General features: G+C 43.1%; 1 protein-coding gene across 1 annotated transcript; it reads right to left on the minus strand.

Moving 5' to 3' along the window:
- Nucleotides 1-932: 932 nt before the first annotated feature.
- Nucleotides 933-25362, minus strand: DERL1 (derlin 1). Its single transcript, XM_061172175.1, has 8 exons — nucleotides 24994-25362; nucleotides 15191-15302; nucleotides 11449-11513; nucleotides 10358-10384; nucleotides 9721-9816; nucleotides 7537-7589; nucleotides 5938-6048; nucleotides 933-2726 (listed from the first exon to the last, which is right to left on the minus strand). The coding sequence occupies exons 1-8, from the start codon at nucleotides 25144-25146 to the stop codon at nucleotides 2588-2590; spliced, it is 756 nt and encodes a 251-aa protein (XP_061028158.1). The 5' UTR covers nucleotides 25147-25362; the 3' UTR covers nucleotides 933-2587.
- Between the last annotated feature and the right edge of the window lie 87 nt (nucleotides 25363-25449).

Raw genomic sequence — 25449 nt, forward strand, 5'->3', positions numbered from 1 at the left:
TGCCGGGACTTCCCTGGTGGCGCAGTGGTTAAGAATCCGCCTGCCAATGCAGGGGACACGGGTTCGAGCCCTGGTCCGGGAAGATCCCACATGCCGCGGAGCGTCTAAGCCCATGCGCCACCAACTACTGAGCCTGCGCTCTAGAGCCCGTGAGCCACAACTATTGAGCCCGCGTGCTGCAACTACTGAAGCCCACGCGCCTAGAGCTTGTGCTCCACAACAAGAGAAGTCACTGCAATGAGAAGCCCACGCACCGCTAGGAAGAGCAGCTCCCGCTCACCGCAACTAGAGAAAGCCTGCGCGCAGCAACAAAGACCCAACGCAGCCAAAAATAAATAAAATTTTAAAAAAAAGAAAAATGTTTGCTGTGTGGCTATAATAGTAACACACACTGGACACTCCTCAATGCCCACCAAGAGATGACTGGCTACATAAATTACGTCAGATCTAAAAGAGGCAGCAGAGTAGGGATACGGAAACTTAAGACATACAACCATGAAGTTGTACATTTTAATTTACAATTCTTACCAATAAAAAGGATTAGTTACAAAAAGGGAATTTCTCTATACGAAATTAGGATTTATTTTCTTTCACAAAGAGAATCCGCTGTCATGTTTTGCCTTGCCAAATCAAATCTCAAATAGCTTGCTTAGCTAAAATTATTCCCCAAAGATAGGTAATCCAGACAAAATTAATAAAATTATCAGCTTCTTAAATGTGTTTAAGAGGAAGAATTTAATGAACATTTTGCCTTGAACTGAAGAATTCTAAGGAATACTTGTAACCTTCAGAAAGACTACTGCTCTCAGGCAGTTGACTTGCTGTGACGGCGTGTAGGAGACTAGCTCACTTACCGTGAGAATCTTCTTACACATACAATGAGTCTCCACTCCTGCACAGTGAGTGCAAGTATGACATAACAGGAAGAAGGGTTTCTAAAATTTTACAAGTAAATTTTATTCTGGCCACAGGTCAACAGCAAACATATGACAGTTAGGGTTCAGATTCTCCCCACCTCCTATTTTATCATATAAATTAAATATGAAGAGGTAACCTCGAACAAACTTCATGAAAAATGTGGAGCGGGTTTCAAATCCCCACTTCTTAGAATAACACACATCACTGCTTCAGAGTGGGGCGAAGAGTCATACTCTTAGCACACAGCGTTTCCTGCACAGAACCGCTGGTCAAAATGTTCAAAGCCTTCTCTAGTTGACTCAAAGTATGGCAGCCACTCAGCACTGCTCCTAGCAGTTTGCTTTCAGAATAAAAATATAAAATAAGAACCTGTGTGAAACGTCACAGCCTTCAAAAAGCTATCCGGTGACAAGCCTAGCTCTGATGGAAAAAGCCCACCTGTAAAAAAAAGGGCTGTGGGTGAAGATGGTCTGAGGTACCTTCATGACTCGAAAGAAAAAAGCTCCTCAAACACAGATGATTCTAAAGCCATTACACCCAAAATTATGTGATTCACTTAGATGTGCTTACAATAGCTTCTAAAATAAGACCTACATACAGAGGAGCTGCACCCTCCTCACAATTAACTGAAGCATATGGCCATGGGGGTGGGGAATGGGGGCTTGGCTTAAAAAAAAAAAAAAAAGACAACTTAAAGAGGGTTTAAGGTTCTCCCTCCACTCTACTCAATAAACATACACCCAGAAGGAGAATGAAGTCGAATCAATGCCCAGGCACCTCTCAAAAAGAGCTTCTCCCTGTGGCCAATGCGCTTTGGAACTTTCTAGCACAATACAAATCCACTATTCTGGGTACACACAGAGCCAGTATGCCCACCATGGCTTAAACCCAGTCCCTGTGTATGATGCAACTCCACTAGAGTTTTGATCACTTAGGATAAAAAATGCCTAGCAAGGACCTTCAGGCCTCATTAATACCGATCTGTGGTCCTCACTGACTCAGCGGTGCTTTTTTTATCAGAACAGCTGAAGAGGTGGCAAACGGTGGCAACTGATACCAGGCCACAGCAATCCCAAAAGCTGAGGAAGCTCTTCATCCGCTGTCCGCCTTCTGCCCTACGGTTACGGTTCTGCCACCGTAAAACGCTGGGAACGAGGGCTCTGTGGCCAAGCCTTGGCAAAAGTCAACAAATAAAGCGAGCTTGTCAGAGGCAGAACCATTTCACGGGCAATCTTCTCTAGCTGGGAGTGTGAGGGTGGGGAAGGAGGAGGGAGGCATAGGTGCGAGAAAGAGCTAAGAGCCCCCGGGACAGGGGTCTGGTGACCCAACGCCAGATACCCAGCTTGGTGCCAGCAGAGCGGGACTTGCCGAAACCCATGATTCAGATGGAAAAGGAAGAGAAGACACCAAAAACTAAGGTCAGTTCCGAAATCTGCCCAGTTGATATTTGTTCTTCTTAGCATTAAGGACTTGAATGAGAATCATGAAACTCGAGGAACATATATTTTTTCTTCAGGATTTAAAAAACTGTTGTCTTGTACTGAAAGACTACATTCAGTGTGGGTCAGGTCCAACAGCGTTAGCTAGAACTCGGTGGTAAAGGTCACCCGGCACTGGGAGGAAACGTCATCTGAGTGGAGGGCTGGTGGGCAGGCCAGAGGCCACTCCGTCACTGGTCCCCGAGCCTAAAGCCCTGTCCCCAGTTGTGTCTCCCGCCTCCGCCATTCTGGTCGGCGGCTCGCCTCATGCTAGCAGGGGGCACACCAAACCCTGACACCCCTCCTCTCCTGCTGGGCAGCCAGCGGTACCTGGAGCAGAGGGAGGAAGAAACAAAAGGAGAGAAAAGCACAGTCACTTCCACGCAGTTGTCCATCCCATCTCCCTTCCTGGGGTTCCCACGGCATCTGTCACATTGAATTACGTTCGTCTGTGGCCACGGAGAGGCTGAGGACTATGTCTTACTGAACTTTGCCTTTTCAGCACTTAGCTCAATGTCCTGACCACAGAAGGCACTCACTTTTTATGTTTTCTTTTTAATTTACTAAGCTTTCGCGCTAACTTCACACTCTAACTTTTTTTTCCCGATTATAAAAGCAATTCATGCAGGAACAGTATGGAAACAAAAATATTACACCCACGAGCCCAACAACCAGAAAGAACCATCTATATAGCATTTTAGTTTATGTAACTATGGCTCTAACCGGCTCAAAGGATACAAAATAAATTCAGTTCCAAAGGACAAATCTGCAGCCGGCGTGTCTGAGCACCGCCCCGCATCACCATGATGCTTCAGCGTCCATCAAGGGACAGCAGAGAAGACAGCTTTCTGTCTTGGAATCTGGGCGTGTTTTAAAGTTGATTCATAGTCTGCCCTCCAACTGCAATCTCTGTCTCATAGATGGTGGGAAAGCTGAGGCCCGAAAAGGTTAGCTGATTTCTCACCTTACAAATTAATAAATTAAGTCACAGAACAGCTAAGAAAATGTAAACCCAGGACTCTATGTTCACAATAGTTCCTCTAACTACTTCCCTTCCTTGACTATTAGTAAACTGAGAATGTATTTTAACCTATTCCACTAATCAGACCCTGATGGTTCAATTTTTATCTTGAAGGCAGAGACCGTGATCTGATACCTCTTTTTAAACCCCTCATGGCACCAAGAGCAAACCACGAGGGGTGACTTGCCCACAGCAGGAAGCCTGCAGAGTTCAACCTTATCATAAAGCATCTCCCTTACACCGGGTGCTGCATGTTTATAAATGCCTCTCATCTTCACGACTGCCCTATGAGGTTGGCACTACTATTACCCCATTTTATAGATGGGAAAACTGAGGCAGAATTGAGCAAAGCTCTTCTAAAGTGACAGACAGGATTCAAACCCAGGCAGCCTGACTCTGGAGCTCGTGCCCCACGCCACTTCCTACACCTCACACTTCCGCAGGACACACAGCATGAGATTCAGGTGACAACAGTTAGTGACCGGAGTCCTCATGTGTTTACATCAACCCAGATAGCTGCACGCTCCCTCCCCAAAAAGACAATTAAACCCCTTGTAAACAGAAAAATAACTGTGCACAGAAGAGGATCTGTCTACTTTTCTAAGTGGAATGCAAAATAGTGATACGACTTAGAATTCTATAACTCGCATCCTCCCTTTTAAACAAATACAGTTTTATCATTACATCAACATGTATTTCCAAGCGCTGGTTTCCCAACATTCATGACGTTCTGGCACAATAACATTCCTCCAAAGTATGTAATAAATTGGAAGACTTAAAAAAGGCAACACCAAGGCTGTCTTGCTTTGCTTCTTACTCTGAGACAATATGGAAGCCATCGCCACTGCTTAAACAGATAGTGAAATTAAATGCAAGTAATTAGTATAAAGAGATACCCAATTATACATAATCAACAAAGATTTATGGTAATTTCAAAGCAGTTACTGCTTTTGCAAGGAGCTACATTTTGTCATCTGATCTTTATGCAAAATTTAACAGAAGGGCTTCCACCAACAGGGAAAGCTCAAGCGGAAGGCAGGCTCCAGTGGGCTGCCGATTTTGCCACTAGAATCCCATACACGTTGTTGCCCACAACTGAGAAATCTCTCCAAGCCATTAAGTCAGAATATGGCCGTTTAAAGTAAAATAGTTCTTGGCTGCCCCCCAAAGCAACAAGTTTTTTTTTTAATGATGCATCTGCCATCCGACTTGATAAACCTAGATCAAAAATCCAAACCTGCTGTTATTGCGTCCTTTGATAATTAGAAAGCAGATTGGTCATTTGTTTTTTTTTTTTAGCTTGAAGGCAACTCAAGGCTCACAAGAGAAACAAGTTTCTCCTTATGCTCTTAACGAAAAAAACAAAACAAAACAAAAAAAATACAACAATAGTATACTTCTCTGTTTGTATATTGTATTTCACCATAAAAAACCTTCCTCCAACCTATAAAAGTGGGGGGAAGGGGTGCCTACTCAAGTTTACTGCCCTCACTGACCCCCTGGAAGAATGACAAACTGCAAAACATTAAAACGAGCAAGATGTGAAAAGGGTTTTTTTCTTTCTTTTTTTTTTTTTAAGCTTCTAAGTGCAAGCTATTATTGCATACGCCCGACTGGAGATTAAGCGTGATTGTCAGGCAGGCTGTGACACCCAGATGGTGATTTCACTTGTCCCTTCTTCGACAGCCTTTTGCTTCACTGACAGAATGGTCACACTACTTGAATGCCTAAGTGTGTCAGCATCTCTGGGGGCTCATCAGAATCCCGCCCCCCGCCCCAACTTCAGAAGCAAGGCTGAGAGCTTGTATTTACTGAGCATCCACTACTGTGCTGCTAACGGTAAACCCCACCTCCTGCAGACCCGTGAGACAGGGCCTCCCCCCAACACACAGACTCGCAAACTAAAGCTCGGGGGATGTACTAAGTCACTTTCCCAATATCGGAACTGGTAGACGACGGGAATGGGATTCCAACCCAAGTCTGTCTCAAAACCAAAGCTGTGCGCTTGGCCTGCTCACTTGAGTAAACCCTGCAACAGAGAAAGAACACGCACACCCTCCCAGGGGCGGGACTATACAAGCCTCCGGTCTCTCATTTTAACGCTGAAAAGTCCTTTAAACATTCTGGTCTATGGTATTGAATATAAAAATGTTTTAAACTGCTAACCAATGAGACTACTTACCCTCCTACCCCTTCCTCAGCCAAAATCTTGGGTAAAACTGATAACCCTGTCGCCCTGGCCCCCTGCTGCACACGCTGGAGCCACACAGGCGCGCCGCCCGCTCTGCAGGGCCCACGGCTCCCTGGGATGCCTGAATCTAGGCTCACCGGCCCCTGGCTACGAGGGCTCCAGGAGAAGACCAAGCCTCGGCTTGGAGTGACCTGGGCAAGTCCCTGGTTGGCTCACATTCCTCCATCAGACTGAGAGGGAAACCTTACCCCTCACGGAGTTTTTATCAGGATGCTGACAAACACAGACAATAAGATGATTATCAAACGAGAGGGGGAAGAAACACTTACAAAAACTGAGGCGTGGATAGAAAATTCCCTCCTCCCAAGTCCATTGGGTATCTGAACATGAGGAAGAAATAAAGATGTCCAACAAGATTTCCAATTAGCTCATTGATGACCCTGCAAACAGAGAGCCAAATGAGTTTAAAGATATTCAAGCAGTAAAGTGAGACGCAGCAAGTTTTAACTAATAGCAGAGGGAAGAGCTCCTTCGTGGCAGCCTGTTTCTGGTCGCTGGGAGCCTGTGACAGCTTGACAGTGAGCCCTTTTATAAAGTCTGAGGGGCACACGCATTCTGAATGAGAAGCAAAATCCGTCCTGCTGGACCAATGGGGCCCGTGCTCTTCAAGGCCAGCTGCCCCTCTGACATCTCTTTCAAGCCCCTGCCCATCCTCAACATATTGTTTTTGCTACTTCCTGCCTCAGGAGTTGGGGCAAGCTGCAAAGCAAGCTTCTGAACACTTTCAGTCACGAATACCATATTTGCAAAACGTGGGTAAAATTGAAGGCTGGCAAGAGAGAAGCATGGGAGTAAGGAAAGGAGGGATGAAAAATGTCCACTCCCCCGTTCCTGGAACCATGGATCACGTCTCCCTCACCTCTTGGGTCCCTGACTGTAAGACATCACAGAGATCACTCTGGAAAGCTGAACTTCACCTTGTAATCCTAAAATAAACACTGCCCTTCTTCAATTTTCCCATGGCCGACACATACGCCACTTCAAGGTTTTACAGATCAATTCTTACTGTTACATATCCTTCTCCGTCTCCGCCTGCAACATGATTCCTGTTAGGGACAAATCACCGTCTACAACTGCTCCCAGATTCTGCCCTTCTGGGCGGCAGGGCAGTTTTACCAAGCCCCGGACTTGCTCTACTCTAAACAGAATCTGTTTACTCGATTCATTCCCTTCTCCCTATGGATACGCAGCAGAAGTTAGGACCATATAGAGCAAAGATGTCATCGTATTAAGAACTAGCACTATCAAAATCTGTTTAAAAACGTTAAAAATATTTTGCAGTGTAAGAAACAGGAGTTCTTAGAATAACTGCATCTTGAAATCCTCCTTCCAAAATTCTGACTGGATGCATTCAAGATTTTCCTAAGTCTCAGGTCTAATTCCAGACTAGAAATTTGACCCCGTTTGGCCCAAACTTCTAAACTATCGAACCACTGACAAAACTTCCCATCTGAGAATCTGTGCATTTCTGTGACTGGTGAGCAGTTTCCAAGGCATTCTGGAAATGCCTTAAGAATTAAAAAAAACAGGAATTTTATGCACAGAGTCAGCTTGGATAAAATTAGGTCTATATTTGCTCAATCTGGACAGTGAATCCAGAAATAAATATTTATTCAAAAACACACATATGCAAGCATACTATAACAACAAACAACAACAACAACAAAAAACCATTCAGTGCTAAATGTGCTTAAAGCCCTGCAATTCTAATCAATTACATCCAAATGAAATTATTTCAAAAGTATAAGGTACCAAGGTATCAACGTTGAGATTCTTTGAAGTGTTATAAAGATTAGAGAAGGAAGATAAAGAATAATGGAAGTCTTCCAAGGGTTAGTTTGCAATTAAATAAATCTAACATCACTTACGAGCCTCCGATGATATAGTTGAATCCAAGGATAACCCAAGGTAAATAACAGGCCTAGGAAAGAATATACACAAACATGAATATACCTACAGAGGATACAACTGCTAGGGGGCTAAAATGGGGAAGGTTCTATTGAGAAGGGCTTTTATAACACACCATTGTAAAGCAATTATACTCCAATAAAGATGTTTAAAAAATAAATAAATAAATCCTTTGGAAAGTCACTGCAAAAGTTCCTTTTATCAATCTAGCATCATTCCTACTGTTTCAAGCCTTCTTTTATTTATTTATTTATTTATTTATTTATTTATTTATGGCTGCATTGGGTCTTCGTACTTTCTCTAGTTGCGGCGAGCAGAGGCCACTCTTCGCTGCGGTGTGAGGGCTTCTCATTGTCGTGGCTTCTTTTGCTGCAGAGCATGGGCTCTAGGCACACGGGCTTCAGTAGTTGTGGCATGCGGGCTCAGTAGTTCTGGCTCGCAGGCTCTAGAGCGCAGGCTCAGTAGTTGTGGCGCACGGGCTTAGTTGCTCCGCAGCATATGGGATCTTCCCGGACCAGGGCTCAAACCCCTGCCCCTGCACTGGCAGGCAGACTCCCAACCACTGCGCCACCAGAGAAGTCCCTAGCATCATACTTATTCATATATTAACAATTGGAGACAGAGTACTTTGCCCATAGTTTTCAGATCCAATACATATCCTGCTGAATTATAACAAATAGCTTTAGAAAGGAGATGAGTGTCTGGGACTTCCCTGGTGGCACAGTGGTTAAGACTCCGTGCTCCCAATGCAGGGGGCCCAGGTTTGATCTCTGGTCAGGGAACTAGATCCCACATGCATTCCACAACTAAGAAGCCCACATGCCGCAACTAAGGAGCCCACCTGCTGCAACTAAGACCTGGTGCAACCAAATAAATAAATAAATACTAGAAAAAAAAAAAAAAAAAAAAGAAAGCAGATGAGTGTCCTGTGGATGCTAATAAAAACATGGTCCATAACAGAGTCACACTAAGACTCCTGCCAGCAAATTGTTACCAATCAGCTATAAAACACCCCATCTTTTTAGGTTCTCCTTTTACATACTTCACAAAATTACTTTGAATCTTTATCACATTACACATCGATCTCTTGAACTAACACTCTCCCAAGTAAGACAGCTCTCCAGATGAATTCAACATTTGAGCCCCTGTAAAAAAAAATTAGTAAACAGAACCTTCCATTAAGTAGGGTTGGGAGACCAGAAGGGGGAGCTCTCACACCCTGTTTCAACAGTAGAGCCCAAGAGGAAGAAGACAGACTTCTTTCCCTGCAAGGACTCAGCCAATGAAAAGCTTTGTTTACCACACCTCTTGACTTCCTTTTCCTCTTTATATAAAAGCGCTCTCCTTCCCTTTGCATGTAGGGACTTGCTCGTGGCTCACCATGGTTCCAGACCCCGAAATGCAGTTCTCTACTGATCCCAAGTAAACCCATCTTTGCTGCAGAAATATCTGGCAGTCTATTTACTTGAGGTCAACACCCCTTACCAGTTTCAAGACATCATACTAAGAGCTAAGGGCGTTGCAAAAAACATCGCAAACTAGTAAAGAAAGGGTTACACATCAATAGCTTGAAGGCAGAATGTGGTGAGTACCATAAGAAGAACACAAAGTATTGCAGGAGCCCGAAGGCAAGACCAATTCCAGGGAGGAGAGGCAGGAAATATGTTTAGTCCCCCATTCAAATTAAGAATGGGCAGGATTTACATGAGAAAGAAAATAAGATGTTACAGGTGGAAAGTTGTGAGAGAAGGCACAAAGGGAAGCGTTTGGGGGGGGGGAAACCAATCTGTTTCAGCTTAAGTGTAAAATACATAACAGGCAATGATAAGAACAGACTAAAAGAGAGGGTTCCACATGAATGTCCTTCCTCCCCTCCCCCTACCACACACACATACATGAGATCACTCAGGACACATGCCTAAAGGGCCTGAGCTCCAGAGGGAGTGAGAAGTAATAGTCAGCAAAGGACTCAGGGTTGGCTAAAGAAATCCAGGGGGGCTGAGGAGGGGAGAAGGGGCTTGCCTACGGTTTACTGCTCTGCAGTGACCTCTTCTGCACGTGTCAGAAAGTACATCTCTGGGCTGAAGAGAGGGATTTCTGCAAAGCCAAATGAAAAGGAAATTTTCCCAGCTAGGTTGGAGTACCTTAAATCGTGTTCCAAACCAAAATGATACAATCATGTCTCTGTTCAGCTGGGCCCAGACATAAAGTACTGACATGATCAGAGGAATCATCAGCAACTGCAAAAGAAACGAACACGTAAAGGCTCCGGAGGCACTTAAAGCAGAGGCTTAGCGTAAACCCACCTTGTTTTGCCTTTTAACCTCTCCCCTCCAAATAAATTCTCCCATGGTTATTCAGAAAGCAGAAAGAAATTCAACTCATCAGAATTACTTAATCATGCAATGCATGCTTTAAAATCCTCTAATAAAATACAACACAATTATATTATTTGGGATGGATTCAGAAGTATCAGGGTCAAGCTCTGTTACTTGGAAAAAGTATGCAATAAAGCTTTACTTACCACGTATTCTCAATTTTTTAAAAATACATATCCACATACATGCACAGAAAATACTGGATAACCATCGTTCTCAACGTTCACACATAATAAAGAAGCCAGAAATGAGCAAGGACAGTAATGATTTAGGTAACTCACAAAAGAGCTTCAAAATACCATATAATTAACCACGCAGTTAATGCAATTTAAACTTCTGTCAAAGGTCATTAACAGTACATCTGAAACACATGAAAGGCCAAATAGTTTCAAGGGACACTTACCTGCATATCCATTGCTAAGCCAGTAATCTTGGTTTGTAAAGTTAAAGATCAGACACAAATAAAGCATTCCACACCTAATAAAATTCATTTCATTCCAGTTTTCCGAAGGAAAACACTTTTCTATAGTTCAGGTTGCTTAAAACACCCCAGAACACAAAGGTATCTAATAATCTTCACTGTGAACACGCTATTAAACTATCCGATGACGAGGAAATAGTAGAAATTAACTGCTTTGGCACATGACTCAGTTTGGTTGCCTGTGTCCTCCGTGCCCTGCCACTGTATTTTAGCATCTCTCCTTCAATTAGGAGATGGAGGGGCATGTGAAACATGCCTCTGAAACAAATAATGTGTCTGCTCACATTCAGGGCTCCACAGCACAGGTGAAGTCCAAAATGATCTTTTTATCTTCCCTTAAAGGAGGGAAAGGGCATCCAGAGTGCCACAATTTTCTGGCTCTTGGCCAAGTTTCAATGGACACTAAACCCCAAAGCCATTCTGAGCTCACCAACTGTGCACAGGACTTGAGCCACCAAGCCCCTTCTGCTGCTCTATCTGTAAGGGTCTGCAGCCACAAGGCTGCTGACAGCTGTGGTTGACACAGAGCAAGCAGAGAGGCATGCTGTGTCCTTTCCCAGAGCCGGGCACTTACAGAGGGACCGAATTACCATTTAGGACCTCAAGACAAAGACAGCACTAAAGTCAGAAAGGACGCTGGTTGTAAATTAATTTTCTGATAAGGACCACAGCTTTCAAAAGCTGTTTCATGGCACGGAATCTCTCTGTGCTGCAGTCAACAAGGTGCCACACACGAGAACACAGGGAACTGGGAACAAGAAGAGGGAACAGTAATAAAACTCAACCAAATGTGGAAAAACCCCACAAAGGCAATGGTAAGGGACCGCATCACTCCACGGCTATGTGATTTACTACCGCTTTTGACAAGAACTTTCATGATTCTTAACTATAACTATAGTAAAAAAAAGATGCAAATACTATCATTTAAAATGTTATGCAGATTACTGCCCATTTCCCCAAACCTGAAAAAAAAACTGGTTATTTCTGGCCCAAAATGACAGACGGAAGGATACCACGATGCAAATCCAGTTAAAGAGGAGCATGAATAAATAGTCTGCTGGCCTCCCATCGAAAGCTCCTGGAAACAAAAATAAGCCAAATGTCATGGTTCAGAATTTCGGAACAAAGAAACTTCTATGTTGAGAAATACTTCAAAAAATTGTAGAGAAAACAAAAAATGAGAATATTTTTAAACCACTCCTCGGAAGTAAAAGAAAAATTTTTTAATATATAAAACCGTGTCCACAATTAAGCCCTAAAGTAAAGTTGCCCGGGTATCAAGGCTAATCTGTGTTCTCCTGACTGAATTCCAGTCCGTAACATGCTCTGCTCAACTAGCACGAGCCAAAAGAAACCCAAAGGGAGGACAGTCAGGTCCACAGCTACTGAGACCCCATCCCCTGAAGCCCCTCACAGCCTGCTGGCCTTTCCTTCATGGCTCTCATCGTGAGATGGAGGCATATTCGTGATTACCTGGTTAATTCCTTCTCCCTCCACTAGACCATAAGCTCGGTCAGGGGAGGAACCATGTCCGTTTCGCCTACCACTGTGGCTCCTCTACACAACTAGGCTGGGAAGCGCTTACTGTTGTTATGACTGGAGACACACGCACGCACGCACACACACACACACGCACGCGCACACACACACACGCACGCGCACTACCACTCAGTCCAGCACTGGGCTTACCAAGAGGATTCAGTCTCCGTCTTCCAGGAGCTCACATTCTAGCAAAGGAAAACAATGGTGGGGGAGTAGGGGGCAGCCACACCTTTCCATGGCCTTGACTCTTACTCTTCCTACCGTATCTGTGAGGGACAATGGAAAGACCTACACCCTCTTTTTGCAGATGAGGAAGTACAGTTACATGACCAAAGTCACATGGCTTTTAGAAGCAGAGTGAAGTCTAATTTCTAGTTTAGTGTTCTTTCTGCTACGCCACATCCTGGGCTTTGTCTTATTTCTGGGCAGAACAATCAACATTGGCCCAGCTCCCCCTTCTAAGGATGATCCTCATGCCTCCAGCTGCAAGACTAGGAGAGGGGCGGAGAAAAGAACAAATGACTGTAAGTTCCCTCTATCTCAAACGGTGACTTCCCCCCCTCCACACCCCATCACAATTACATGATATATATAGTCCATTTCAAAAAAATATTCCTAACAATCTAAAAAATACAAGAAACTAGTGAACATAACAAAAGAGAAGCAGACTCACAGATATAGAGAAGAAACCAGTGGTTACCAGTTGGTGGGGAGGGAGGGGCAATGTAGAGTCGGGGAGCAGGAGGTACAAACTACTGGGTGTAAAATAGGCTCAAGGATGTATGGAACAACATGGGAAATACAGCCAATATTTCACAGTAACTGTAAGTGGGAAGTAACCTTTAAAAATTGTGTAAAATTGTTTAACTAAAAAATAAAATAAAGTAATAATCCAAACAAGTATCAGAAAGGCAGAAAGAAAATCTATCTAAAGGAAAATAGATTTCCAGCAAAGTCTCTCCTCCTCTTTTCCTTATTTCTCTCCCCCGACCACCACCCCCGCCCAGTACTTCAAAGGCACGCTCTAGCCACAGTGTTAAGGATGCTTAACAGGAGGGGATCACTACGATGCATCAGAGCTGAAATTCTAACAAAATTTCTGAACTTTAATAACGGTTGTGCTTCTTTTGCTATGGTTTTGGCTTTGCGATTTCTAAGGATTCTTTAGATTGAGTACTTAAAATATTGTAATTACATGAACTACAGTACTATATTACTTGGCAAGCTTGCAACTGGGAATTTACAAATTAACTGGTCTCAAACTGCACTCTTCCAGTTCACATCAGAGTCCTTATAAATAAGCCAACACTGCTAGATACTTAAAATAGCCAAGCGGGAAAATATGCAGGTGGCAAACATTTTGTCAAAATGTTATCTTGAAGCTGTACGGTGGAGAGCAGATGGGGGTCAGTAAACTGGGTTTCAGTCCTAGCTGTGTTTGTCAAATAGCTTTGTGACCTTTGGGGCACGTCACCACCTCTCCAGACCATTGTTTTCTTGTCTGCCAAATAAGAGGGTTCAGTTGAAAGATCTCAAAAGTTCCTCTCTACATGAATGTTTGTAGTAGCATTATTCTTAACAGCCAAAAAAAGAAAACAAGTCAAATGTCCATCAACTGATGAATGGACCAACAAAATGTGGTAAATCCATACAACAGAATCTTGTTTGGCAATAAAAATGAAAAAAGTACTAATACATACACGCTACATGGAGGAACCTTGAAAACACTATGTTAAGTGAAAGAAGCCAGTCACAAAAGAGCACATATTGTATGATTCCATTTGTAAGAAATTCCAGAATAGGCAATCTAAAGAGGCTGAACATAGGTTAGTGGTTGCCCAAGGACTGCAGGGGGTCGGGGGAGATGGGATTGAATAGAAATGGGGAATGGCTGCAGTGATGAAATGTTCTAAAACTGATTATAGTAATGATTGCACAACTCTGTGACTATCCACTAAATTATAGACTTTTTTCTTTTTGGCTGCACTGCGCATGCAGGATCTTAGTTCCCCAACCAGGGATCAAACCCGTGCCCCCCGCAGTGGAAGTGCGGAGTCTTAACCACTTGACTGCCAGGGAAGTCCCAAATCAAATACTTTAAATGGGTGGAATTGTATGGTGTATGAATTATATATCAATAAAGCTGTGTTTTTTTTAATATTTATTTATTCATTTTGGCTGCCCAGGGTCTTGGTTGCGGCACGCGGGATCTTTTAGTTGGGGCATGCGGGCTTCTTAGTCACAGCATGCAGACTACTAGTTGCAGCATACATGCGGGACCTGGTTCCCCGACCAGGGATCGAACCTGGGCCCACTGCCTTGGGAGTGCGGGGTCTTACCCACTGGACCAGCAGGGAAGTCCCTAAAGCTGTTTTAAAAAATGCCTCTTGCAACTTCCCTGGTGGCGCAGTGGTTAAGAATCCGCCTGCCAACGCAGGGGACACAGGTTCGATCCCTGGTCCGGGAAGATCCCACATGCTGAGGAGCAACTAAGTCTGTGCACCACGACTACTGAGGCTGTGCTCTAGAGCCTGTGAGCCACAACTACTGAGCCTGTGTGCCACAACTACTGAAGCCCACGCACCTAGAGCCCATGCTCCGCAACAAGAGAAGCCGCTGCAATGAGAAGCCCGCGCACCTCAACGAAGAGTAGCCCCCGCTCGCCGCAACTAGAGAAAGCCCGCGCACAGCAACGAAGACCCAAGGCAGCCAAAAATAAATAAATAAATAAATTTATTTATTTTAAAAAAAATTTTTTTTAAAGTTGCATGTTTCAATTACAGAGACTAAGTCTAGGCTTTCACTTGCATAAAGTAGTGTTTTTCAACCCCAATTTAGGAGATATATACACTTCAGCCCAATTGTGCTTTAAAAAACAGGGACTGCTGTGTGACAGAAATGAGGGAGACGTCACATGAAGTGAGAGGCACACACAGGATATGGACAAGATGTGTAAACTTCTGCTCTTATATTTTTTTCACCTATAAAATGGTGACACTGCTGCTTACACCTCATGATGATGCTGTGAGGATTAAAAACCAAATAATTTAAGCGCCTACCAGAGTCCTGGCACAGTCACTACTTACTGAGCATTTACACCGTTATGTCATTTCTTTATATATGCCATCTGCCCTCAAAATTCCTCCAATAAGTAAATACACGGATTAGTAAAATAGACAGAAACAATACTTAAAACAACCACAGATAACATACCTGTTTCGAGTCGTGTAGAGTACTGATATAAGAAATATAAATTGACCAAATAAAGAAATCCAGTTCCTGGACCCACAGGGAAATAAAAGGTGGCAGTAATCGGCCTCCAAATCTGTCCAGATCAAAACAAACACGGCTGTTAGTTTCTCTAAGCTGGGTGGTTGTTTTTTTTTTCTTTTAACTAAACAAAATTAACCCTTGCAAAACATTCCCCTCAGTGATGAGAGCTACCAAATGGACATCACCAATATAATTCAAGAAAACTGAAGAAAAGTTCACATTAGCTACAATGACTTCAGTGTGCAAGACAATGGAATGAGATGGCATCATAAAATAAACAAAAAATATTTCTAAACAAGTTGAAAAAAATCAATACTAAAGACATATATGGTTAATCTTTACTGGGATCAGGCTTATAGTTATGCCTATCAAAAACGAATTACAATATAACTGAATCATTTTGCTGTACACCTGAAACATTGTAAATCAACTACAGTGGGAAAAAAAAAAAAGAAAAAGAGAAAAGATTTATAAAGATAATTTCCAACAGTACAGTAATTATCTCTATTTAGGAAAAGAATACACTGGGATGACAAACCTTGTCAAAAAAATGTCATATTCAAAAGGTAGAAGTAAAATAGGAACTTTCCATTCAAATCAATGTGCTATTTAGGCAATATGGATACATAACTTAAAAATATTACCTTCCCCCCAAAAAGTACAGAAAGGTCTACAGTGAGAAGTAAGCCTCCCTCCTGACCCTCAGTCTCCCAGCTCCTTTTCCAGCAAGAACGGATCCATTTATTGTATTTCTTTCGAGAAACAATCATTTCTATTACTATCATTCCTCCCTTTTCATCTTAACTTACCTTGCACTGTTCTATACCTTGTTTCACTCCCTTGAAAAAATATTTTTATAGGCTTCATAATATTCCTTTTGTGTGGATGTCCAAACTTCACTGAAACTGTTACAATGCTACAATGAATATTCTTGAATATCCTCTTTATACATGTACATATAGGATAAATTCCTGTGAGTCAACCTGCTAGATCAAACATTTGCATTTAATTTCAGTAGATATTGCCAAATGCCTACAAAAATGTTTAACCAATTTATACTTCCTCCTAAAATGGAGATTAATGTCTGTTTTCTCTCCACAGCCTCACCATTTAGTGTATTTCACAGTCACCAATCATGTTTCTAAAACTTTAGCATTTTCTTTCTTCATTTTTCTACTCGATTTGCATTTCTTTACATATTATGGAAATTGCCCTTTCTCATTGTTGCAATTATTTTCTGGTCTGTCATTAGTCTTATGCTTTTGTGGCATTTTTGCCATATAAAATGAAATGTAAAAGTTTAATTTTTATATAGGCAAATGTATCCATCATGTATCACGTTTACAAGTACTTCTCCCCTCCAAGAATATAACAGTGCTCCCAGCTGTACTGTGGTTTATGTAAGGAGTGAGAAAGAGAGTCAACTTATTTTTCTAGACGGTCACTAGTTTTCCCAATCCTATTTACAAAGTGACCCATCTTCTCTCCATTGATTTGAAAAACTACTTTCATCATATATTGATTCCCTTTTATAGGAAAGTCTACTTTTAGACTATTCTGTTTGGAATCGAATTCCAATACCAATACCAAGCTATTTTAATTTCTAGTTTTATAATGTGTTTTCTTATCTGGTAAAGTTATATAATTAAATAATCCCCCTCCTGTTTTTCTTCCACATATGTCACAATCTTCCTGGCTAGTCTCCATATTACTTTTCTAAATGAACGAGAACCAACACCTTTCTTATTTCAATGTGATAAAGACACAGTTTCCAGCCAGAAAGAAGTCTTTCATACCTTTCTCTAGAGCTTTCGATTTCTATCTTTTTTATACCCAACCACCAAAGCTGAATTATCTAATTGTTTGTAATATTTGAAAACTGAGCCTCTTGCACTTTCCAAGTATACAACTCTATCTGTAAATAAAATTTTGTATCTTCTTCTTGCCTAATTTACTGGCTAACACCTCCAGAATAATGTTAAGTTATAGAGGTTGAAGAAGATGGCCTTCCCAGACTTGGAAATGCCAACATAATGCTGGCTTTTGTCTTGAGAGCTGTGTGTCTTATCGCATGAGTGTGAAAGACATGGTCCCTACATCAAGGAGGTCTCGATAATGGGGAGTCTGTCCAAAGAAGCAAGAGTAGGCACAAGGAAGGGGAACTTTTGGTCTTGGAAAAATGAGTACAAAGTCCCAAAGAACCGCAAGAGCACAATAATGAATGGGTATTGATAACGATTTGGGTGTGGCTAGAATGGAGGGCATTAGTTGTGGGGTTGGCCAGGCACAGCTGGCAAGTCAGGTTCTCCAAGTATAGAACTGTAACCCTCAGAGCTTAATTCCCTGTGGAGGAGAATGCACTTCACATACCCCAAAAGTCACTTTCCAACAACCTTGAACTAAACCAGTAAAACAAAATAGGTTAAACTTCATTTTGGTTTATTCACAATTTTATCTCAGAAACAGTTGAGTCTGATGGAAAGAGTGCTGGAAAGGATTTGAGAAGACAGAGATTTCAGTAGGGGCTTACAAGTCATCACTCCTGAGTCTCAATTTCCATTTGTAAAAGAGGAATGATATACTAATACTTGCTCCATTTTGGTTAATGGTTTAAAAAAAAAGTGTACTATTATGCTCATTTACATGTCCTAACTCAGGGGGTAGATTGTATAGATGAGGAAGCAGAATGAGAAAAGGCTAAATAATAGCCAGTAAGAGGCTGAGCTAGAATTTTGTCCCAGACAGCCTGACTCCGGAGTTTATAATACTAATAAGCCCCTATTTTTACAATGCCTCTCACAAGTGACATCATTACTATGAGATATAATTTAAATTAGTAAAAATTTTCAGTACTACTATACTACTTATATAATCCTGAAATGAACTGAGAGTAAGCTCACAAATTCACTCTTCAAAAGCACTGGGGGTAAAAGACCAGAAGTAAGCAAACCGTGGCCTTGGCTCGGGGCCTTGGAAAAGTCTGCACCTTTGAGTTTGCGTCTTCATCTACCCAGTAACATCTGTCCTTTGACTCCCGCCTTCCTTATCTCACAGATTTTGTGAAAGGTTGGAATTAAGAAAGCAGATTAAAAAGGTGCTTTGTAAAAAAAATTTGTGTGGGCATACAATTATTGCAATCTTTTAGGAGACATGTGCTGACCTGGTTTTTACAAATTCACATTTTAAACTCCCCCCAGATTCCTCTAAGTTACTCCAGGCCTGATTTTGGAAAAGAAACCTCGGGGGTTTTCTGACTACATTTTTCACTAACACTTGATGCCACGATGCTATTTTTAGCCACTGTGTGCACCTGTGCTTTGGAAATCAGTGTCTGTCAAAATACCGCACACTTCTTTTCCCAGTTCATTAAGCTTACCCTTGAGTTATACTTGCTCTCACTGATCTAAGGGACTTAGTATTATTTTTACATCACTTTAAAATTATAATCTGAAAACACCAGGAGATAGCTCATCTCTTCAGAGGGACACAGTAATATATTTCTGAAATCCCCCTTGAAGGTAACCAACTAAATCCCCTCCTCTCCTCTGATACGTAGATAGTTAGGATAAGGAAATGGCTTTATTTTCAGGGCTGGGAGTGGTGAAGGCACCTTTTCGAGCCTAGAAAGCCTGCACTGATCCCTAAGAAGCAGCCAGGGGCAGTGCAAAGAGCCTGGGACTTGCAGGCAAGCATCTCACCGTAACCCCACAGCAATCTCAAGGCCGGAAGCACAATCACCCACCTTTTCACGAGGAAAGCTGGGCCCTCGTGAGAGCTGAGGTAACCCGCCCGGAGTTCCTCACGTAACGAGGGCACGAGGCCCGCGTGCTCCCCGGCGTAGAGGCCCTCAGAGAAGCACCAGACACTGCTCGCCAGCTGCCAGTCCAACAACTTCTGCTGAGTGTTCAGTTCAACCATCCTTGCTCGAAAATCTCCCCAACAACGTGCTACTGAAATCATTACAAACGCCACCCAGAGTCTAGGGCAGGTTTTTTTAACTATCAAAAACAAAGATTTTTCTGCAACAATACAGACCGGTTGATTTGGAGTTAAAGAAAGTCTGCCTGGGTCATCAAGCAAGTAAGAAAGAAGAGCACCCACGTGCCAAACGCTGATGTTACCAAACTCTGGCTTTTCTCTCTTTTTTTTTTTTTTTTTTGGCAGGGGGTGGCGGTCTGGGGGAGAGGAGCCGGGGGGTGGGGCTGGGGGGACACTAGACAGGCAAGAAAATCAAATGAAAGGCACTCAGTCTCAACTGAGGACGTTAAACCAGCTATTAGGAGCCGTCAATTCTACTCCTAGGCATGTATGCATACCTACGTTCACCAAGACGTGTTCCAGAATGTTCACAGCAGCACTACGCATTCTAGCCAAAGCTAGAACTACCCAAAAAGCCCGTTACCAGCAGAAAGGGTAAATAAATGGTGGTCTGTTCACACAAGGGAACAATATAAGGATGGGCATTCTATGACCACATGCAACAATGTGGGTGACTCTCAAACTGTTGAAAAGAGGCTAGACACAAAAAATACATGTTGTATAATTTCATTTATAGAAAAGTAAGAAAACTGGCAAAAACCATCGATGGTATTAAAAGTCAAGATAGTAGTTACCCTTGCAGTGGGTGGTGACCAGAAGGGAGCAGCAGGAAGGTTTTGGGGATGCTGGCTGTGTCTTCATCTGGTGGCTGGTTATATACTGATGTTCAGTTTTTGAAAATTCAACAAGCTATAAATATATAATACATACACTTTCCCGCTTGTATACTGCAACTCAACAAAAAGTTTAAAAATGAAGCTATGAGCTCATGGGCAACCTTAGCTACAGACCACAGCAGAACTGTCTTATGTGGACAGGATTGCAAAGGAAAGATTTTAAAGCTGTACACACCAGAACACTTGCCATAAAGTTCTAAATCCAAACCCTGAGGCTACTTCTATGCTCAGCCCACAGACCAAGTTCATTCCCCTTCCAGTTATGTGTCTGTATGACTCTCTTTCCCAACACACTCAGATCAGTCTCCTAGGGCTGCTGTCATCAGGCTAAATGTGATAACATGAGCAAAAGCTTGGCAAATATAAGCACCAGGCCCGATCACAGACTTGGTTGGTGCCATTTCTTTTTGTTCCTGGAAACAAATTAGAGAAATTGAGAGTACGTATTTTCCCATTTCTAGTCAGGACGCCTTTAGTGGGACAAAAAGAAGGATAATAATCCAGCAGTTACGTTTTAATTTCAATTACAAATTAAAATTAGAATATTACTGCCCAAGGAGAGAAGGCAGCAATGGCAGGAATTATTATTGACTAATAAGTAAAAATAGGCACTATTTTTTTAATAGATTATCTACCAGATTATTTACTGGGCACTTTACAAACATTTTTTATGTTTTTATATAATAGAGGCATGAAGTAGATAACATTTTTCCTCAATTTGAAGATACTCATTTTTGTGTTCCTGAAATTAGAGTGTGCCTTACAGGCAATATATTCATTTAATGTAATTTGTACTTTCCTCTCCTTCCAAAAAATTGTATTAAATTAAAGGAGCATCTTATAACCAATGGAGTTACAACAGAGTTAACTCTTAGAACAGAGTTAATATGGTATTAAATTATCCCCACTTTTAGGTGGAGAGATTGAGGCTCAGGAAGGATAAACAGCTTGCCTGAGGGCATACAGCTTGCAAGGGGGCTAAGCCAGGCCTGGAGACCATGACTCAACTACTTGAGATCCCACAATCTTTCTACTCTAATAGAAAACGAACAATAATTTGCTACGACTGGTTTGAAAGAAATCACCCTCAAGAATGTTTTGTTAAACACTTAACTATGTGTTTTGGTAGACAGTATGCAAAGGAGTTAAGCAAGAGCGCTTAGAACTATCTTGAACTCACCAAAATAGAAACTGAAACTGCAGCTATCAACTGGGGTAACGCTGACCTCAGGATGTTTATGGGGGTTAAGTGAGGTATCATATGGAGAAGCCCAACACAGATGTAAGGCAGTGATGTTATTTTGTCCAAAGAAACGAAATCTCCCGTGCAGGCAGCCCTGGGAGACATAACCTCAGAAACCACGAGGGCAGCAGCAAAGTGCAGCCTCTCTTCTAGTTAATCAGGGACCAATATGGAGACATTTCATCACTGTGGACTAACTAACTGATCAATGACTCTTAAATGTGAGGGATGAGGAACTTTAGGCAACAGTGGAGTGAGTCTTAACATACACCTACCCAAACTAAGGAAATAACATTTTAAGCTTTAGAGTTCCAAATCAACAAGCCACTCAGAGGAAACGCACAGATAAGGAGGAAAAGTAACTTTTGTCACTTCCAGTATGAATCCACAATTCTAAATTGATCATCTCCAAGTTGTCCAAAGATGCAGCTTTTAAGGAAAAGAGGAGCCTCTAGCAGAAAGCACACCACACGCTGTGTGTCCTCACCCATCAGCCTCTCAGATGCAGTTTTTCCTTTAACTGCTTCATTTGCAAATGAGTTCTTCCAGGTGGGTCTGAAAGCTAAACCTGTCCAGAAAGAGTAGGAGTCAGAGTAGCAGAAAGAAAGTATAGATACTGGTCTCTCCACACCTGGGCAGTGAGCACACTCTCCTGCCTTCTACCAGCAGCTTCTCCCTCGTTTCAAGAGAACAAGCCCACAAGAAACAATGCAAGGAAGATGGGAAAATTATGGAAGGTGGGACATGAATGATGACCTTTCTAATCAGTTCACCACTTTTAATATTATACACATGTAGGCTATTGGAAAGACTTATTTTTACTAAGCTGACTACAGAAACAAGCAAGATTTTGCAAGGAGGGCCAAAGAGCCAGTTTTGACCAGGACCTTCTCATTTACGACCATTTACGATGTACAATCATTTACGACCACTGCTCCTCAAGCACCGCATTACCTAACATGCCACCGGGCACCAAGTGCACAACATTCACTGCAACAAATATTTTACCAAAGCAAACAGAAAAGAGTATGCAATTCTGGCTGCACACCCAGATCATATTCTAATACCCAACTGCCTACTTAACTTCTCCACCTGGATGCCTAAAAAGCCTCTCTAGACTTAACGTGGTCAAAATATAACTCTTTATCGATCCCTTTCTCCACCCCCAAACCTAAGCCTCCCTAAACATTCCCAATCTCAGAAAAGAGTTCCACCAGGCACTCAGTTGCTCCTGTGAAAACAGTGACATCTTCAAGTCCTGCTCCTTCACACATTCACCCTTCACATCCATTAAGCTGCACTGGAGTCCACTCCAACTCCCCAATCTATCCACTTCTATCTTCACAGCCACTCTGGTCCAAACCACCATCTCTCTTGCCCTCTAACTTGACTCATCTCTCTGATCCTGTTACCTAGCCCACCCTTTCCCCCATTCACATACCAAGTCCATCCCACAGAGTAGCCAAGGCAATTTTTCAGTCCTTTGTTCAAAAGGCTCTGAAGTCTTTCTAGTGCCTTCAAATTAAAGTTCAAACCACAAAGCCCTGTACAACCTAGCTCCAGCCTAAATTTCCACTTTCACTTTATTGCACTCACCCCTGGCTATCTCTCTGTCCTCAACTACCAATCCTCATCCCTACAGCTGACTCTGTACTAACTATCCAGTCTTCTTTCTGTTTCTAATTCCTGCCTCTAAGCCTTTCACTTATTATTCCTTCTTTTTGGAAGGTTGTCCCCAGAGCCAGATCTTCCCAAAGCTGGCTCCTCATCATTCAGATTTCAGTTCAAATATCTTCTCTGAGGCCTTTCTGGAACACTCCATCAAAGTCACTCTCCGTCACACACCCCTCTCTTATTTTCTTCATGTGAGCTGGGACTTTTTCTGTACTATTTACTATTGTACCCCTAGTGCCCAGCACTGGCAAGTACCCAATTATTTCCATGCATTCAACCCATATATAAGCACCTGCTATATGCCAAACACTAATCTAGGCAACAAAGACAGTGGTAAACAGACAAGTGGCTCTCATGGAGCTTTATTCTCTGAAAGGAAGCAGGCTAACAAACATCAAGGGGTGATATGTAACCAAGAAAAATTAAGGATAAGGGAGACAGAGTGAAGGAGAGGTACTATTTTACATAGGGCAATCAAATAAGGCCTTGCCAATAAGGTGGCATTTGGGCAGACTTGAAGGAGGTAATGAGATAAACCACGGTTATCGTCCTCAAGCAGAGAAATAACATGTGCAAAGGGCCTAAGCAGGGATGGAGTTAGGTGCTGAAGAAACAAAAAGGATTCCACTGTGGAGCCTAATATACAAGGTGGAAAGTAGTAGGAGATGAGGTCAGAGAGGCAGTAGGGGCCTTGCAGGCCACTGAAAGGACTTGAGCTTTACTCATCCACTTGACAAGACATTAAAAGGTTCTGGGCAGAAGATTAACAGGATGTGATTTATGTTTTAAAAGGATCACTCTAGCTGTCTAGAGAAAAGATTGAAAGGAACAAGGCTGCTATGATAATGGCTTGCAATAGAGAATGAAAAGGGATTGCATTCTGGATATTTGTCTAAAGTAAACAGAATTTGCTAACAGACTGTGGGATGTGAGAGAAGAAGTCAAGGATGAGTCCATGACTTTTAGGTTGAGCTCCTGTAATAATGGAGTTGCTATTTACTTCTAGGGAAAAGGGTATTGTTTTGGACACATCACGTCTGAGATGTCTATTAGTCATCTAAGTGGTAATTTCAAGTATACGGTTGGATGTACGAGTCTGGAAGTGCGATAGATCTGGACTGAAAATATGTATATTTGTATTTGAGAATCTTCAGTTTGTAGAAATTATATAAAGCCATGAAGTTACATGAGATCACCTACAGCTAGGGAGAATGTGGAAAAGAGGTCCTGGGGTACATCACAATATTTAAGGATCAGGAAGATGGGGAACCAGCAAAGAAAACTAAGAAACAGCCAGTGAGGAGAGGGAAGACAAGAGTGTGTTACCCACAGTCCAAACAACGTGTTGAAATTAATGTCAGATCTTAGTATCCGACCTACCACTGATTAAAGATTTAAATCACAGAATCCAGTGAATAAAGATAACCTCCAGAAAACTAATATTCTCTTGGCAGGAATGTTACTCTGGACTGTTTCCTTCATGCTTCAAAAAATAAGGACTTCCATTTCAGGAGCAATTTGCTCTTTACTCACTCCTTCATAAATACAACTACTACCTGCCAGATACTAGATCAGTATCTGGGATGCACACAAATAAACTCACTCTTTGCACCTCGGGCTTCAAATCACTCCTACTGGGAAGAAACTCCATTAACATAAAAAGAACTCAGCTGGTAGTTGAGCAAGGCGACGTCCACATGCCATCCACTTGGGTGGCAGAGGGAGGTCAGAGGGCAGCTGCTCCAGGTGGCCCCAGGTTGCTACTCACTGGCGTCCAATAGATTGACAACTGTCAGACTTACCTTCCCACTGCCGCCTTCTCTGAGTACAGAGAGCGGGGAGCACAATTTTAATGGAAGGACGAAATCAATCCCTTCCCACCCGGCCAAACTGTGTTGTCTCCCTCCACGCCTCCAGCTACCCAGGCCCACGCTCAAACCCCTTAGCCTCCACCCCACCCTCTGGCCACAGGACCCCGCCCTAAACCGCTGGAGCCACCGCACTACAAGTCCCACCAGGCACCGCGCGTCCGCAACCGGCCGGTCTACGCTCCGCCGCTGCGGGGCCACCTGGGGCCTGTAGTCTCCACTTCCCCAGTCGCCGGTCAGTACCTGGAAGCGATAGAGGAAGGCTTCGGGCCAGAGGAAGAAATAGGCCGGGCTGATGAGACCGAGTTTGCCGACTAAGGGCACCGCGACGGTGGCGGCGAACCAATAGCGCGTGATGGCCGGGATGCTCCTGAACCAGTCCCCGATGTCCGACATCTTCGCCTCTTCGGTGGCCGGGATGTGCAAAGCCGCCCGACTCCCGTCCCGGCCCCCTCACGACGCGGCCCGCTGGGCGAGTGGAAGGTGTCGAGGCGGAAGCCGCCCCAGTCCCGTTGCGGAACGCGGAGACCGGCGGACGTGGCGCCACCGAATTCAGACGAGCGAGGGAGAATTCGGAAGCGAAACTTCCCCTTCCGGCGGCCGCCGACGACGTTGACCAGAAGTCCCGCCGCTTAAAGGGCGAGCACCGTTTTTACCACTGGGCAGAAGCTCGGTGGTTCGGAGGCGGGAGGGCGAGGG

This window comes from Eubalaena glacialis, chromosome 17 (genome assembly GCF_028564815.1).
Source record: "Eubalaena glacialis isolate mEubGla1 chromosome 17, mEubGla1.1.hap2.+ XY, whole genome shotgun sequence".
Classification (NCBI taxonomy): Eukaryota; Metazoa; Chordata; class Mammalia; order Artiodactyla; family Balaenidae; genus Eubalaena; species Eubalaena glacialis.